The sequence below is a fragment of the Citrus sinensis genome, chromosome 7 (genome assembly GCF_022201045.2).
Source record: "Citrus sinensis cultivar Valencia sweet orange chromosome 7, DVS_A1.0, whole genome shotgun sequence".
Lineage (NCBI taxonomy): Eukaryota > Viridiplantae > Streptophyta > Magnoliopsida > Sapindales > Rutaceae > Citrus > Citrus sinensis.
This window is the reverse complement of record NC_068562.1, coordinates 23,864,401-23,880,554: the sequence shown is the minus strand read 5'-3', so window position 1 is coordinate 23,880,554 and position 16,154 is coordinate 23,864,401. Positions and strand designations below refer to the sequence as shown.

The window sequence follows — 16,154 nt, the reverse complement described above, 5'->3', positions numbered from 1 at the left end:
CAAATTCCTAGCACATCTGCTCGAAGAATTTAATACTCTCTCGATTTCTGTCGAGAGCGGGGATTCTCCGTCCAGCATTATCCTCCAACCAGGTGCTCTGCTCCGTCCTTGCATGTCATCTATTATCTGCGCTAATCTGCGCACTTCTTCTCCCAGCTTCTTCTCCCAGCTGTACGGCACGACTGGGGTCACGTGCTGCAACCTGATCTCGTTCTTACTCGACATCATGCAGGTGTTTCCAGAGTTCTCTTTCCTCTACATTCACCACTTTTTCATCGTTATCAAAGACCTGCCTCCCCAGGGACTGATCTCCTCGTAGAGATGAATTACCCACCTCACCACCAAATCTTCTGGTGGTCCGACCTCTCATCATATTATCGTTGTTCCTTCTGTCAATGTGTCCCGGTGTCATTCCACCACTTCTCACCCCCTCTTCGTGAATTTCCTTCGCTCACTTCTCATCTCGTGTAAGATGGTTGTTAGGGTCTCCATTTGTTTCTCCACCCGTTCCATCCGCTCATACATTGCTTTTTCCTGCACCTCATTGGTTATCTCTCTCAATGTCACAGACTCGTTAAGCCTCAAGTCACCTCCTTGTGCACTACCTCCGCCTACATTCATTTTCACCTCCCTTTTTTTTTCTCCTCTTCTTTCTTTCAAGAAAAGCTTTTTGTTCAGCTCCCTACAGACGGCGCCAAAATGTTGATGCGAGATTTTGATTTTCTGCTCGTCCACGATCAGGATCTCTCCTCAACTAACTCGTCCTGCGACCAATATCTCTCCTCGTAAGACTTCCACTCCGCAGACTCCTACGTACACAGAAACTGGTCAGAGCACGCCAGGTATTTTTCCGGCGTAAACCCTTCGACGCTCAAGTCAGAAAAGTAGGTTTGCCTTTCTGGGAAACACAGCCACTAATCTTATGGCTCTTTTATGATCTCTCAATAGAAAACTCTTTTATTAGGCTCTAATCTCAAAAAGCCTAACCTCTTTACCTTCATTAATTACCCTTTTATAGCCTTCCTTCGAATCCGGCCCTTCTTACGATCCACGTCCATCACCTCCCTCCACTCTCGGAAGTGGGTGCTTCACTATCGTAGTTGTGGCTGAGTGGGCTTCGTGCCTTGATTTTCAGACAGGAGTGCACGCCTTGCCAACCGCTATAGACCATGTCTACCCACTTCGACCTCTAGCAGGAATAGCCTTATGCTCCTAGTAGGAGGCCGGCTCTCGCTGTGGTCCCGAGAAGGGTGTATTCGTGAACGAGCAGAATATTCCTGCTCATGAAAACCTGCTACCAGATTTCTGCAGAAGATTCATGTTCGTGGAAACCTGCTACCAGACATCTGCTCATCTACTCCATTATAAGGAGGCTGGCTCATCGTCCAAGGCATGGTTGGTCTTGTCGAAGTATATCCCCCAAACATTATGCATTAACTTGAGAATCAATCTTGTAGAATATTAACTTTCCTGTGAGGAATGGTTATCTTTTTCTTTGAAATGGAATCTCTTTTTCAGCCTTCTACAATTATACTTTTGCAAAATTGGTAATTAATTAACATATAGCCAAAAATTTCCCTTAACACGATTCAATCACAATCAAATTAATCATGCCGACATGCGCACAACTCAAAATTTAGATTCCTCGATTCTTCCAACTATAATTGTAACATGATGTATACACTTTGCATCAATGAAGATATAATACAAGTTATCCTTAAGAGTATTGAAAGTATTGAAACTATTGTTGACTTGTTCAAATGTCTCATTATCCGATTCTGTAGTCATTTTCTATTAGAAGATCTAAGTGTGAACAAATTTACGTTCTAAATTGTAGGCCTAAAATCCAAACTCGATTTTATATGTAAATGAATAAGGATAGCAAAACTACTCCTACCTATTAGAAGGATGGAAATTTAAAGTCCTAATTTCCTCTTATTAATAAGAGAGGAACTAAAATTTTAACACTAATTTTTCGTTAGTGGTAAAACCCCAAGCAGGCCTGCGCCCTCAACTTTCAGGGCTCAGGTTCTCCCATCCGACTACAAATCCCTCTGTAAATTAAGACTTTAGTTCCAAAAGTGATCCTTGAGTAGAACTAAATCGATCGCCTTTGTTTCGAGAAGCCATTTTCTTCAAAATAAAGTGAAGAGAAGATACAACGCTTCTTTTCAATATTAGTGATATACAATTAAGGCGGTGTAGGATTGGAGATCGAAGCCATAAGAAACGCGGATTCCTCCATGAAATCTGACCGTTTTTCTCTATTTGTTTTTTCTCTTAATCGTATGTCGCTATTAATTCAGAGAACATTGCAGTATTGCGTTGGACAGAATGAAAACTAAGGGGTAAAAAATGGGAAAAAAAACCAAACTCCGAAACTTAAAAGCATTTCCTTAGTTAAACTAGATTAAAGCTTTTCAATTTCCTATTTGAAAATGAGTTTTCTACGTTATTATTAATAAAATTGCCATGTTTCTCCATTTGTAATTGACAAGACAAAGGCGAATTATATAAGCAAATTTTTTTTTATAATTTTTATGTCCTTTTTGGCATTTTCGTAAAAATGAAATGGAAAATAATATAAAAAATGATTCGCTACTCTTTATCTTTATTTATTCTGGTGATCTCTCAGCACTTGAAGCCCATTTTGGCCCAACACGATGGAGTCCAATGAAAGAGTGTCAATGATCTGAGAGCCATAATCATGTAGGTGGAAAGAGTCTGGGTTCAATGGCATAGATGGACACCATAATTATGCTCTTAATTACATAAGATGTAATTTAAATGGTGCGACAGAAACTCGATCATGCCGTTGCTCAAGTGTTTTGATTTCCTTTTTCTCTTACTGCTCTGTGATTGGCTAAAGTGTCTATTTTGTTGAAGAGACGTAGAATCCTATTAATGATATATGAGCGACCTGAGGAAACACAACTTAGCTTTTGCCTTCTCTCTCTCTCTCTCTCTCTCTCTTTTAATTTTCTTTTTCTTTTTGATTGTTGTGTTAAAGAAAGAACGCTAGATAGAGCTTCATAATTGCTGAAAACAAAAAACTGTAATTGGTGGAATATAACATTGTTATGCAAGTATGCCGAGTAGAATTTTATTCTCTATAGTTCTGTGTTTTGCATTTTTATTTCGTAAGGTTTTCCATTTCTTAACTCCACAGATAGAATTTGATAACAAAAACTGCAGCGATTCTGAACACAATTTGAAAAATAAACTCACTCCAATGTTTTATAATAAATAAAAATATAACATTAAAATAAATAAAATAAGATATAATTTTTAAAATAATTTCAATATTTAAAAATATTTTAATATATTACAATCTGTTAGACATATTTTATTATATTAAAATATATTTTATAATAAATAAAAATATTATTAAAACAAATTTTTAAACTTTAAATTATTTTGAATATTATGTAAAATAATAATATCAACATTATTAATACGTGAGAATTTGTTTTTTGATTGTAAAATGTATTTAACCCAAATATTTATTTAAAATCACTGCAATAAACAGAAGTACATTTTAAAATAATTATAATAATTTTCATATTTAAATGTATTTAATATTATCATATTAAAATATTTTAATACTATTAGTCTACTAGACATATTACATTATTTATATTATATCTATTTTTATTAAAAATTTCAAAATCAATTTCTTTAGTTACTATGTTTAAAGAGTATTATGGTAAAAAAAAAAGTTTTACTATCCTATTTTAAAACTTGCTAGTCTGAATGACCATTACCCCAAATTTTAGGGGTGCACATATCTTTTTTCCTCAAATATATAATAGAATTAGACCCATATATATACTTCACTTTTGTATTCATAGAAGAAATTGCTTCGTGGTACTCAATAGATGATGATGAATATTTTCCAGCGAAATTGAGTAACTTTGATGTTTCAAAGAAAATTATGTTATGTCCTATTTGGGATTTTTTTATAATTTTAACAAAATTATTAAAGATATAATAGATTTTTCATTACACAAGTGAAAAATCATATTAACGTAACTTTCAAGTTACAGTAGCTATTGTTTACTAAATACTTAATGCTGTATCTTTTAAGTTATAATTGCCGAACCTCAATTCCAAACGCATCCTTGGTTTACAATTTCAAATATTGGGGCGAACATAACTTCAATCATTTTATTTTTTCGTGTATTGTTGTTATTGTTGTTGTTGTTGTTGTTGTTATTTAATTTTGCATGTCTTCACGGATCCAATTCATCTGTATGGACTAAAGAAAAAAATTTATTTGTAACATTTGTTTCATCGTTTTTCTCGAGTACAGCCATGGCATTAAGCGAAGCGGGCTTACTTTGTTGAGCCGATGCCGTCTCCTGATAGACGAATGGGTTTGAGACTTTGAGAAATTTCAGTTACTAGTGTTATTAAAATTTGTTTGGTATTGAGTTACTGAAAAACAAAAGTAGTTTTAAAGATAAAGGTTGTAGTTTTAGATATGAATTTTAAATAATAAATATGACACAATAATAAAGATATGTTCACATTTTTCATGCGATTATGGTTAAAAAGTTGTAAGTAGCTTATTTCATAAGTTTTGACAAAAATTAGTGTTTGATAAATATTTCAAAAATTATTGATTTGATAAATTTCTCCATTTTGACAGCAACTTTTAAAAGTGGATAATGAATTGCTTTTTGTAATCAGCTTATCAAAAGTACCACCACATTTAAAGTTCTTATTAGTTATTATAACCTTACTATTTTAACAAAAGGATGATTATGTCTTACTTTTTTATAAATCCAATATATACAAAATGAAGATAGCTTAAACATATGTATACTTTGGTCAACATATGTTTACTTTTTTAATCAGCAACTTATTTTATTTACACAGTAGAAGGAGCTTGTTTCACCTGCCACTGCAATCCCAAACTAGTAACTTAGCTTCTAAATCTTAATAATAAGTATTGGGTAAACTTTAATTTACCCCCACTAGGAATGAAAATCCAATATTTTAAAAGAATCAATTTACTCTCATTTACCATTAAAAAGACAAAATAAAATATATAAAAAATTCTTCAACGCACCCTTATTTGATTTTGCCCTTATTTTTTAAACGAAAATGAAGATAAATTAATGCTTTCAAAACTTTAAAGAGTAAATTAAAAATTGTCATTCTAATTGAGGTAAATTACAACTTATTACAAATACAAAAATTTGTAGCTTTCTTGCCATCCAACCCCTCTAGTTGTTCTCATGGGCCATTTGATTGATTGGAGCCCGCAGAACACGAACTGGATTTCATTTTTTACTATAATATATACAGCTAAACCTTATCTTGATTTGAAGACTTAGTATTATAAAATTTGTGTCATGTTCGAATACTCATTGTAAAATATTATTTTCCAATGTTTGAAAATTATAGTTAAAATCCTTTAATTCACGAGTATTGACAGAAAGAGCTAGAAATCATGTACAATACAATAATGAAGATGACAAATGTATAAACAAAAATTCAAGTATTCAACAGTCCCAAATAATTCTATTATTGCGGCAGGCAATGATAGAAATTCAAGTTCAACAGTCATAAGCTCCCCACCAACTTGCAGGCAATGGAGGAAGCGACTCCAAGAATTGGATCCATTAAATCATCCTCAAGTAGTTCAGTATTTCAATTATGATTGATAATCCATCAAAAGTGTTTGTGATCAGGCTGAGTAACGATGTACATGATGTTGATCAATTGATCAAAAGGAACTTTGGTGAGAATTGTAGCCACAGCTCGGAAATAGTGGGGTTTTCCCTGCAACAGCATAATTTAACCCCATGTATTAATAACCGTTTCTTTAACCAATTAATCATACTGTCAACCAAGAATTGTCCACAAAGCAAAGATGCATAAAATTATAACATTCTAGTGTTAAAGAGATGAATATCAAAGTATGTGACATATTGGCAACCAACCTTAATTCAGCTTAATCTGATACTGGTGATGGTAAGATGGTTAGAGGGACCAAATCTAAGATGATGGAGATACAGCAGCCCAAAGAGAATCCTCGGTCGTGTCGTGCAGCACAAAATGGTGTTCTTGCCACCCATCAAAATATCTGATGTGAACCTATCCATGGCTCTCATGCTATCGCCAACAAAAGAAATATGCAAAGCACAATTGGTAGCCATACTCACTGCATTAATTACAAACAAAAGACGTTCAATATAATTGCTGTATACACGTTAATATTTCTCTTGTCAACCAATAATGTGAGGTTACCTTGATGAGTGATGGGGTTGCTCACTAGGCTGATAAAGTATACAACTGCTGAAGACCACATCATCAATAACATCGCTTTTGGATATTAAGATTTTAGACTTTTGAGGGGCTGAGGGATCATTCCATCGTTGTTTCCCAGGTGGTTGTAGCTTACAAATGGTTTGGCATGCATCAACCAGCCAATTCAGCACAAAAACAAATCAGTTTCTTTAAAAATCTCTTTTTTCATGAAGTTAAAGCACTTTAATGCATCTAGACTGCATCCATACCTTGATTCCAGACCCAACAAGAAAATCAACCAAACTAAACAGATTTCATTTTGGTTTGGCTGCTCTTAAAAGTCATCTCCACAATCAAATTGTTCCTCTGATTGGCCAAATCAATCAGCCTTACCCATAAAAAACCAAATTCAACAATACAAAATCAGTGTCTCAGGATACATTCTCAATAAAAATTCAACCAACAAAGTAAAGGGCAAGATTTTTCGAATTATAAAACCTGAAATCTTAGCTTCATTTAGTTTCTCCAATGAAGCAAAGATGGGTTCTCCATTGTGTCATTTAGCCCCATGATCGCATTATTGTACCTCTAGGTGTCAGTAGTCCACACTACAACATTATGTCCACCTTATTCCTCTACTTAAACTCTCTAACACAAAAAAAGAAACAAATTAATTAGAATACCTGTAACCAAAACAAGTAGTATCGCGGGGCTTTGTAGCATTTTCTTATTTCCTTGACCACATTGTTCGCATGTGGCAAGTAATTGGCAGGAATGAAACTGGGGTCATAGATTTCAGGAAATGGGATCCTTGAATGCTTTAAAAGATTAACGGCATACATCTCTTCTCCATTACAAGAATCCAATTATTGAATTGATGATGCTTGGGTAAGTAAAGCCAAAATAGTTGACTAGTGGCCCAGGAGATTTGTCTGAGAACAATTAAATCAATAAAAAATGATTGCCCAATAGCAAAACATATTTCAAATAATTAGGCAGAAAAAATTAAGAAACTCACTCTCAATTAGCTATGACCCCACGAGTGAGAGTTGAACCATTGTTTCCACCCCAATGTACAAGCACAAGACACCATGACTGCATGATCATGGCACACGACACACAAACAAGTTTCTGTCCACAAAGCTACAAAATCAGATAAAGCAATACAACAAATTATAGCAATAGCGACCAGAGAGACCAGATGGAAGTTTTGTAATGCCCAGCACTCACCAGCCAATGACTTTATTGATAAGTTGTTTCACAGTTCACATTCGCTCCACGATTTGGCTTTGGTGATTAGTGATAACAGGAGTTGAATTCCTAGCATAGCTAGCATGAGTAGCAAAACCTGTTATGCATATTAAGAAAAACTACAATAGAAATTAGATATTACTGCAATAATGTGCTTTGCTTTGAAAAGATGAAGAATAGAATCCTCATAAGAGCATTGACAAACCATAAATAACCGATTTGAATCCTCTCCAAGAACTCCTACTGGCTTTTACTCTTCTGGAAAAGGCTCAGTAGTTAGACAGCTTCTCCTCTCCATCTCTGGCTGCTTGCATGACAATCTTCTATGTTTGCATTTTGCAAAAGAATGCGCTCAGGTAAGATTAAGAAATATATTTCAGCGAGTAAACAAATTAAGCTGGCCAGCCACATCGCGCAATATATTTCACGATGTTCCAACTGCGCAGCCACCACTGATGTGCCCTGAGGAACCTGAATTTCAAGAGGAAAAGAAAGTCATTCACCAATTTCTCTTCCTGGGTGATTTTTAATTAACACTAAAATCACGTTTAATGTGATTTCACAGACATTAGTATAAATCCATCTCCTTTTCCACTGGTATTTTATAAGTGAATCAATTCTCATAAAGAAGATCAAAGTTTTTCCCCCTTTTTTTTTCTTCCCAAATTTAACTTTATATACTTCAAAAAGTAAAGAATGGTGAAGGAAAGGATTATTTAATACTTACAAGAAGGGCCTTCGTGAGGTAGCTGCTAATTGTAGCCACAGGGTGGAAAGAGTGGAATATGCCCCCAAAATTGAACTTCAATTTCCATTCTCGAAGATAAAGTATATTGAATTAGCCTTCTGCAACTGTGGCTAGATTACCTCATCAACAACATGTTCGTGATGATAGAGTGTTTTGGAAATAGAGACTGCACAAAGGTCAGATGTGGATGAACAAAATTATAGATCTCGGAAGCTGAGAGAAATTTGAGGAAACAGAACCCATGTGTCTATATATGCATGCACATTTTTATTTAGCAAAGAATTGTCGTGATGCTTGCTAATCCTTAAAATATATTTAGCTGAATGAATTACTAAATATAGTGATGTTGAACTTACCTATGATAGGAATGGGGAGGTGACGATCCATCCAAGCTTAAGCTTCTACAGAATAGATAGCCCCATTTTTCACAACTGAAAGCAACACAATTAATATGAATACTATAAAGAAGGAAGTGAAGAAAATAACTCATAAATTAATAAATTGAAGAAAGAAGAAAAAAATTACCTCTGGGACCTCTATGTTAATTTCTGCTGTTATTGAATTCAACAAGGGGCTTGTTACACATACCAATGACCAATTCGGATGCTTGGAATGTGAGAGATCTTTGGCCACTCCTCTCCTGTGTCCTTTTTAAAACGTACTTCTAAAATTGGACACTTCTCAATCGTCAAGTTCTCCAGTGTTTTGCTTTGAAGAATTTGGTCTGGCAGCGACTTCAAGTTGTTACACAAGCTAATATCCAAGGAATTGAGTTGCGGCATGATTGTAATATCTTCTTTTGCAAAATACCACTCATCCCATTTTTTCGATCCCTTAATTGTGAGATGTTTCAATTTGGGAAAGGCGGTAGATAATGAAGAAGATGAAGATGAGGATATGCCATGTAAACAACTGTTTTCTATTCCCAAAAATTCATCACCCACTCTTTCCACACTATCCATATACCATATCGTGAGTACTTCAAGGGATGGCAATTGTCCCAAAGGAGGCATACTCTCACACTTTTTGCAATCTATGAACAACAACTTCTTCAACTTGTTAAATGACTCTATCCAATTGGGAAAAATCAGCGACCTGCCTCTATAATGTAATATTCCTAAATACTCCAAATTGGGAGGGAGCTGTAATACCTTAGTAATTGCTTCATCGTTTTCTTCATTTTCATCGGGCATCCCCACGTTATCAAACCACAATTCCAAACGATCGAGATTCTTCTTTTCCTTGAGATCTACATGTTTAGCCTCATCAACGTTTGCCAAATCCCCCAACATTCGAATTTTAAGCAACCCTCGGAGGTGATTCATGCCTTTCAGAGCTTCGAGCTTGCATACTTTGCTAGCATGTTCACCACCAGTACGACCCACAACGAACTCACTCAGTGTCCGAAGACCAGTTAATCTCTCAATTCCCCTTGGCATGTATTCTAAATAAACATGATTCATGATGATTAGATGTCTCAGATTCATCAACTTTTCCATTCCTTGAGGTAGTCTTTTCAATCGAGTACATCTATTGATCTCTAAGGTTTCTAAATTAATTAACTCACAGCATGTCTCTGGCAATTCTTTTATCCGTAACCAAGATAATTTAAGGAATCTTAAATGTATCAAATTTTTCATCGCTTTTGGTATTTTACTATTTCCAATTTCCCACACATTCTCTCCACATATCCTCAACGCCCTTAAACAAGTAAATTGCTTGAAAACATCTTCTAGCTCCTGTGAAGAGACCCAATGATTGCTATGAATAAAAAGACTACGTAACTTTTTAGCATTTAATTTGGCAAAAGAAAATGAAGCATTTATATGGCCTAGCATCAACATCAAATGACGAAGTTTCTTTTGAGAAGCGGGTGTCGATGATAATGATTTTATAATACCATTAACATCTGTTGAATAACATTCATTTTCAGTGAGATACACTGCAAAATCATGTGTTATGTCATGCATTTTACATCCTATAACAACACCCATGTCATCTTTCTCAAATTCTTGAAAGAAAGATCTTGAGGCTAAGTAATTGAAATACTCCTCACCAATCATTTCCAACTCTTCGTTACATTTTGACCTGATGTAACCTTGAGCCATCCATAAATTAATCAATTCATCTTTTTTTATACTGTGGTCTTTTGAAAAGACAGCACAGTAAGTAAAACATGGTTTTATCTCAGAGGGCAAATCAGTATAACTTAACTGCAGGGGAGCGAAAAGTTTTTCTTCAAGCTCTCTTATTTGCCATACCTCACTCTCTAATATATTTTGCCATTGTTCTCTAGTTTTTTTATACCGCAGGAGACTCCCAATAGTTTTGACTGCAAGGGGCAGGCCCTTGCACTTGTCTACGATACTCTTACCAATTGCTTCTAATTGTCCAATCTCTGAAGATGATTTGCCAAAAAAAGCAATACTTTCAAACAAGGACCAACAATCTTCTGTAGACAGCCCCGTAACTGTGATCATATCAGTACAGCTCATCATAATGCTAACCGTCTCCTTACGAGTGGTAACCAAAATCTTGCTTCCATGAGATCCTTTCATTAGACAATTATGAAATGGTTCCCATTTTCTGTAATCCTCCGTCCACACATCATCCAAGACGAGAAAAAACTTTTTCCCTGTAATAGACTCCTCTATTTTGTCAAGAAGGAAACTCAATGACTTCACATCTTCTAAATCACGGTCAGGAACTTCTAAAGCTGCAATAATCATTTTTGCAATCCCATACTCATCAAAAGGGTCTGATACGCACACCCACATCCTTTTTTCAAAATTACTTATCACATCATTGTCATTATAAACAAATTGAGCAAGAGTTGTCTTTCCTATACCGCCCATCCCTATGAGAGAGATGATTTGGACGGCATTTTGTTGTTCACTACTCTCAAATAACAACTTCCTCTTGAGAGTATCCTTTTCCTCAACTCGACCACGTACATCAGGCAAATTAATTGAGGCAATACTTTGCGTCCTCACAGATTCCTCAGAAGATCTAGTGACATGAAGGTCAAACCTATCTTTCTGTTTGGAAATGCCCTCTAAATTTTCATTGATTTCTTTCATCTTCTGAGCAATGTCGTGACGCAGTTTGAAACCAAAGCAAGAGAGAACAAGAAAGTAGAGAACAAGAAAGTAGGAACATACCGTCTTCTCCTGAGGAATTCCCTTGATTTGGAGTCTGCGGCTTGCAGTGATCCACTCATCAAACACATCCTCCATATCGCAGGATGCCTCTTTGAGCTGATCCAGCCAGTGCCTGATACCTTTCTCCTTCACTTGCTTCTGCTCTGCATCACTCAGCACAGCTTTAATGGCTAGAAGATTGCTAGTAAGCTTATCCACTTCTGCTTTGACAGCCGTTACGCGCCTCACCCGTTCTATTGCCTCTTCGAAAGCCGATGAAATCAGCTGATCCAAGACAACGGAAACGACCGCATCAACCATTTTGTAAATTGGAAGAAAAAAGATGAGAGAAATTGATGAGTTTTTTTTTTTTCTTTTCTTTTCTTTAAGTAATTTGTTGATAAGCCGCGGGCCAAAGCCATTTTATCACTGTAATTTGTCAGTGGGGACGCAATTATACAATGCATTGAATGCCTCCAAAGCTGCGTTTCAGCTTTTCCACTTCTTTTCCAACACCCGTCACTAGCCTCAGCCACTCGCTGTTTGGCCTCATCAAGAGCCGTTGAAATCAGCTGCTCCAAGACAAAGGGAACCATCGCGTCAGCCATTTTGAAAGTTGCTGAATTTGAGATGGGAAACGGTGTATGCGTTTAATGTTGTGGTCGTGACTTGTGAAAATGCTATCAGGTGACAACCTTCCAGTTCTCACTTGTATTATAACTATAAATTAACCAATATTTCACGTTATACGCCAAGTGAAATCAAAACCATATGCTTTAAAACAAAGTTAGAATTTTAAGTTTCATACGTCAACATCAAATGCAGATACCAGACGTTGTTGTTAATCAATTCGCTTGGCTGGCTTTATTAAAAAATTAACACATTCCGTTTGTTGGAATATCATTAATCATTACCCTTGTTGTTGGATATCTTTTGAGCTAGCACTTGTAGTTGTTATATGTTGGAGGAATTAGCATAAGATTTTTAAATAGTTAATTTAAAAGATTAACTCTTTAGGTGGAGTGACTTACCTTCTTATAAATCTAAATATCTCATATTTATCAGTTAATGTAGGATATAACTTAACAGTCCTCCCTCGGACGAAATCACTGCTGGACTTCGGTCCTTTCGTCCGACACATCTGAGTTGTTCCACCATCACATTTCAACTACTAGGGTTTAGCTCTAATACCACTTGTTAGGAGGACTTAGCATAAGATTTATGAGTATCTAACTCAAAAAATTAGCTTTTTAGATGGAGTGACCTACCTCTTTATAAATCCAAATATCTCTCCTTTACTAACTAATGTGGGACACAACTCAACATTATATATTAACATATTAACGAGTATATTGGAAAAATTATATACAAAATTATCGAATTTATTTGCTTAGAAGTTCTAGCAGATTATGAATGGTTTCCGTTGGAAACTTATACCAACAATTTATATAAAAATCAGTTATTATAATGTTCCTTGGAAATTACACCAAATAATAACATTCACATGTTCCATAATGTTTTCATTCGATTCCTTCTTCGTCTCTAGGCAAGAAATTTCTATAATTACATTTACATAGATCATGGGAAGAGTGAAATCCATTATATTAACTGGTAGAATATTAACTTTCTTGTGAGGAACGGTTATCTTTTTCTTTGAGATGGAATCTAATTCTTTTCCAGTTCTATTTTTTGCAAAATTCGTAATTAATTAACATATAGCCAAAAATTTCCCTTACGAGTTACGACTTAAGTTCTAAAATATTCCTGGAGTAAAACTAAAATCGATCTTCTTTGTTTCAACAACCCATTTTCTTCCAAAATAAAAGAAGGAAAGATACATCTGCCAGTTCTTTTTCATTATTAGTGGTGTGCAATTAATGCAGTGTAGGATTGGAGAGGGAAGCCATAAGAAAATTGGATTCCTCCATGAAGTCGAACCATTTATCTTTATTTGTTTTTCTTTTAATCGCATGTCGTTAATAATTCAGAGACCGTTTGCAATATTGCGTTGGACAGAATGAAAACTGAAGGGGGGAAAATGTGAAAAAAAAAAAACAGATCTCTGAAACTTAAAGCATTTCATTGATTAAACCAGATTAAAGTTTTTCAATTTCCTATTTGAAAATGAGTTTTCTACGTTATTGTTAATGAAATTGCCATATTTCTCCATTTGTAATTATATAAGCAAATTGCAATATAGTTTTTATATCCTTTTTGGTATTTTCGTAAAAGGAAGTGGAAAATTAAATGAAAATGATTCACCATTCTTCACATTTATTTATTTTGCTAATCTCTCTGCAGTTGAAGCCCATTTTGGCCCAACACGAGGCAGTCGGTTGAAAGAGTGGCAATGATATGAGAGCCATAATCATGTACTAGGAAAGAGTCCGGGTTCAATGGCATAGATGGACACAAAACTAGATTATGCAGTTAATTACGTAGATGTAATTTAAATGGTGCGACAAAAACTAGATCATGCCGTTAATTAAGTGTTTTGATTTCCTTTTTCTCTCACTGCTGTGTGATTGGCTGAAGCTTGTAAATAATATGTGTATCAAAGATGCCCATCTCATTTAAGCATTTTTGTTGAAGAGATGTAGAATCCTATTCATGAAATATGAGAGAACTGGGGAAACCCAACTTAGCTTTTGCCTTCTCTCTCTCTCTCCTCTATGCAAGTATGCCGACTAAAATTTTATTCTCTCTCTCTATAGTTCTGTGTTTTGCATTTTTATTTCTTATGCTCTTTTATTTCTTACCTCTACAGATAGAGTTTGATTACAAGAACAAAAGGATCTGGGAGTGATGATAATTGCAGCCATTCTGAACACATTTTTAAAAACGGTGGAATGAGCGTTTTAATGAGCGCACAGAGAGGGTTATAAATTAAAGAAGCTAACTAGCAAGAATGAATGGTCAATCAGTTACCCACTTACCCCTTATAAGAGGGTCCTAGGTGAGGTACCTGAGAATTAATTACAGTTGTAGGATGAAAAGAATAATTTTGCCCTAAAATTGGATACAACATATTAATATATTTGAGTGATCATATTTGACCTTCTCATTTTATCACATTTATATTAATATCTATTTCGTGCTTATATAAAGTTATTTAAAAGGATAAATATTTTTTAATTATACCCACATAAATTCTACTATTATGTAATTTAATCTAAATCTTTTAACTTCTGAAAAGAATCTCTTCTCAATCAGCATTGATGGGTCAATCTCTTAGTCAAACCCCGAAGCTTTAGAAAATGATGCCGTTTTTTAGAATTAATTTTTTAATTAAAAAAATGCTATTTACATGCATCGGGGATTTAACTTCTGCTTTCTCTTTTCATTTTCGTTTTCTCTTTCTTCCCTACTACAAACCCCTTTAACTGTTTCTTCAATTAGCAAAAGGAGACTGCACCATGAACAATTTATGAAAAAGAAAGTAAGAAGGTAAAGTTCAAAGTTTCAATTACACATTTATGAAAAGGGAAAAAAACACTTGCACATTCATAATCTTCAAATTTTGTCACCCTCTTCTTCATGACATTACACTTCGTTGTTCAACACAAGTGTCAAAAGAAAACAATTCAAAAAGAAAAATCACTTGTAGCAACTACCAAAAATATAAATAAACAAGTAAAAGTCTCTTAATTTGCTTCTCATACTAGCAAAACCGCAATAGAAGCTCATGCAAAGCTTTTGGCTTAGTGACTTACCAAAAAAAAAAAAAATCGAAATATCTCAACTTGCAAGCAAATTAAAAATCAAGTTTCGCAACCAAATCTGTTCTCCGAATATTAAAGAGTTCAATCTCTATTCAAACATGTTGGTTGTAGCTGTCGCGTAATGGCTGTGGGAGTCGTGCTCTGTGTGGAATCATGGTTGTGAGTTGTGGATTGTGAATGGCAATTTTTGGCGTGGATTGTGGATTGTGAATGGCAGTGTCTGGAGCTCAATCGACGAAGGAAAGGAAAGGGGAAATATTTGGCTATGGTTGGAGCTCCATTGACAAAGGAAATGGGAAATATTTGGCAAGCAAAACGGCGTCGTTTTGGCTTTAGTAAAACGCTGCGTTTGATTTTTAGGATTTGACTCGGGATTTGACTTGGGGCAAATATCATTTTCGCTTCTCAAATATAGAGGACGTCTACACCCCCAATATTTAGGAAAATAGTCATGAAGACCTCTAAATTTTCATAAAAGAATACTAAAACCTCTTTTTGATCATAATACCCTTTGACTCTAATAACCTAAATAAATTCACTCAAATGTTTTATAATAAATAGAATTAAAATATTAGAATAAATGCTATAATATATACATTTTAAAATAATTTCATTATTTAAAATAATTGTAATATATTACAATCTATTAGACATATTTTATTATATTAAAGTAAATTTTATAATAAACATAAAGTATATTTTATAATAAACAAAAACATTATATTAAAATAATTTTTATAAACTTTAAATTATTTTGAATATTATGTACAATAATTTTTTAACATTATTAGTACATGGTATTTTTTAATTGTAAAATATATTTAACCCAATTATTTATTTAAATCACTACAATAAATACAAGTACATTATTAAAATAATTATAATAATTTTCATGTTTAAATTTATTTAATATTGTTAGTTTACTAGATAGATTACCTTGTTTATATTATATTTATTTTTATTAAAAGTTTTAAAATTAATTTTTAGTTACTATATTCAAAGGGAATTATAGTTAAAAGAGGATTTTAATGTTCC

General features: G+C 34.3%; 1 protein-coding gene across 14 annotated transcripts; it reads right to left on the bottom strand.

Annotated features, from left to right (window-relative positions):
- Nucleotides 1–5,406: 5,406 nt before the first annotated feature.
- On the bottom strand, nt 5,407–12,084 carry LOC102617603 (putative disease resistance protein RGA1). Of its 14 annotated transcripts, XM_052444602.1 has the most exons (12): nt 8,783–12,084; nt 8,614–8,688; nt 8,237–8,423; nt 7,715–7,980; nt 7,489–7,606; nt 7,277–7,389; nt 6,942–7,190; nt 6,757–6,866; nt 6,528–6,646; nt 6,259–6,407; nt 5,952–6,172; nt 5,407–5,790 (listed from the first exon to the last, which is right to left on the bottom strand). In XM_052444602.1, exon 1 carries the CDS (start codon nt 11,716–11,718, stop codon nt 8,836–8,838), a length of 2,883 nt encoding a protein of 960 aa, XP_052300562.1. In that variant the 5' UTR covers nt 11,719–12,084; the 3' UTR covers nt 5,407–5,790; nt 5,952–6,172; nt 6,259–6,407; nt 6,528–6,646; nt 6,757–6,866; nt 6,942–7,190; nt 7,277–7,389; nt 7,489–7,606; nt 7,715–7,980; nt 8,237–8,423; nt 8,614–8,688; nt 8,783–8,835. The 14 variants fall into 14 exon arrangements, 13 of the variants coding, with proteins under 13 accessions (XP_052300562.1, XP_052300560.1, XP_052300557.1 ...); XR_008056533.1 differs by having other exon boundaries at nt 6,259–6,646; nt 11,419–11,554; XM_052444600.1 differs by having other exon boundaries at nt 6,259–6,646; nt 7,277–7,401; nt 7,489–7,628.
- Nucleotides 12,085–16,154: the final 4,070 nt, after the last annotated feature.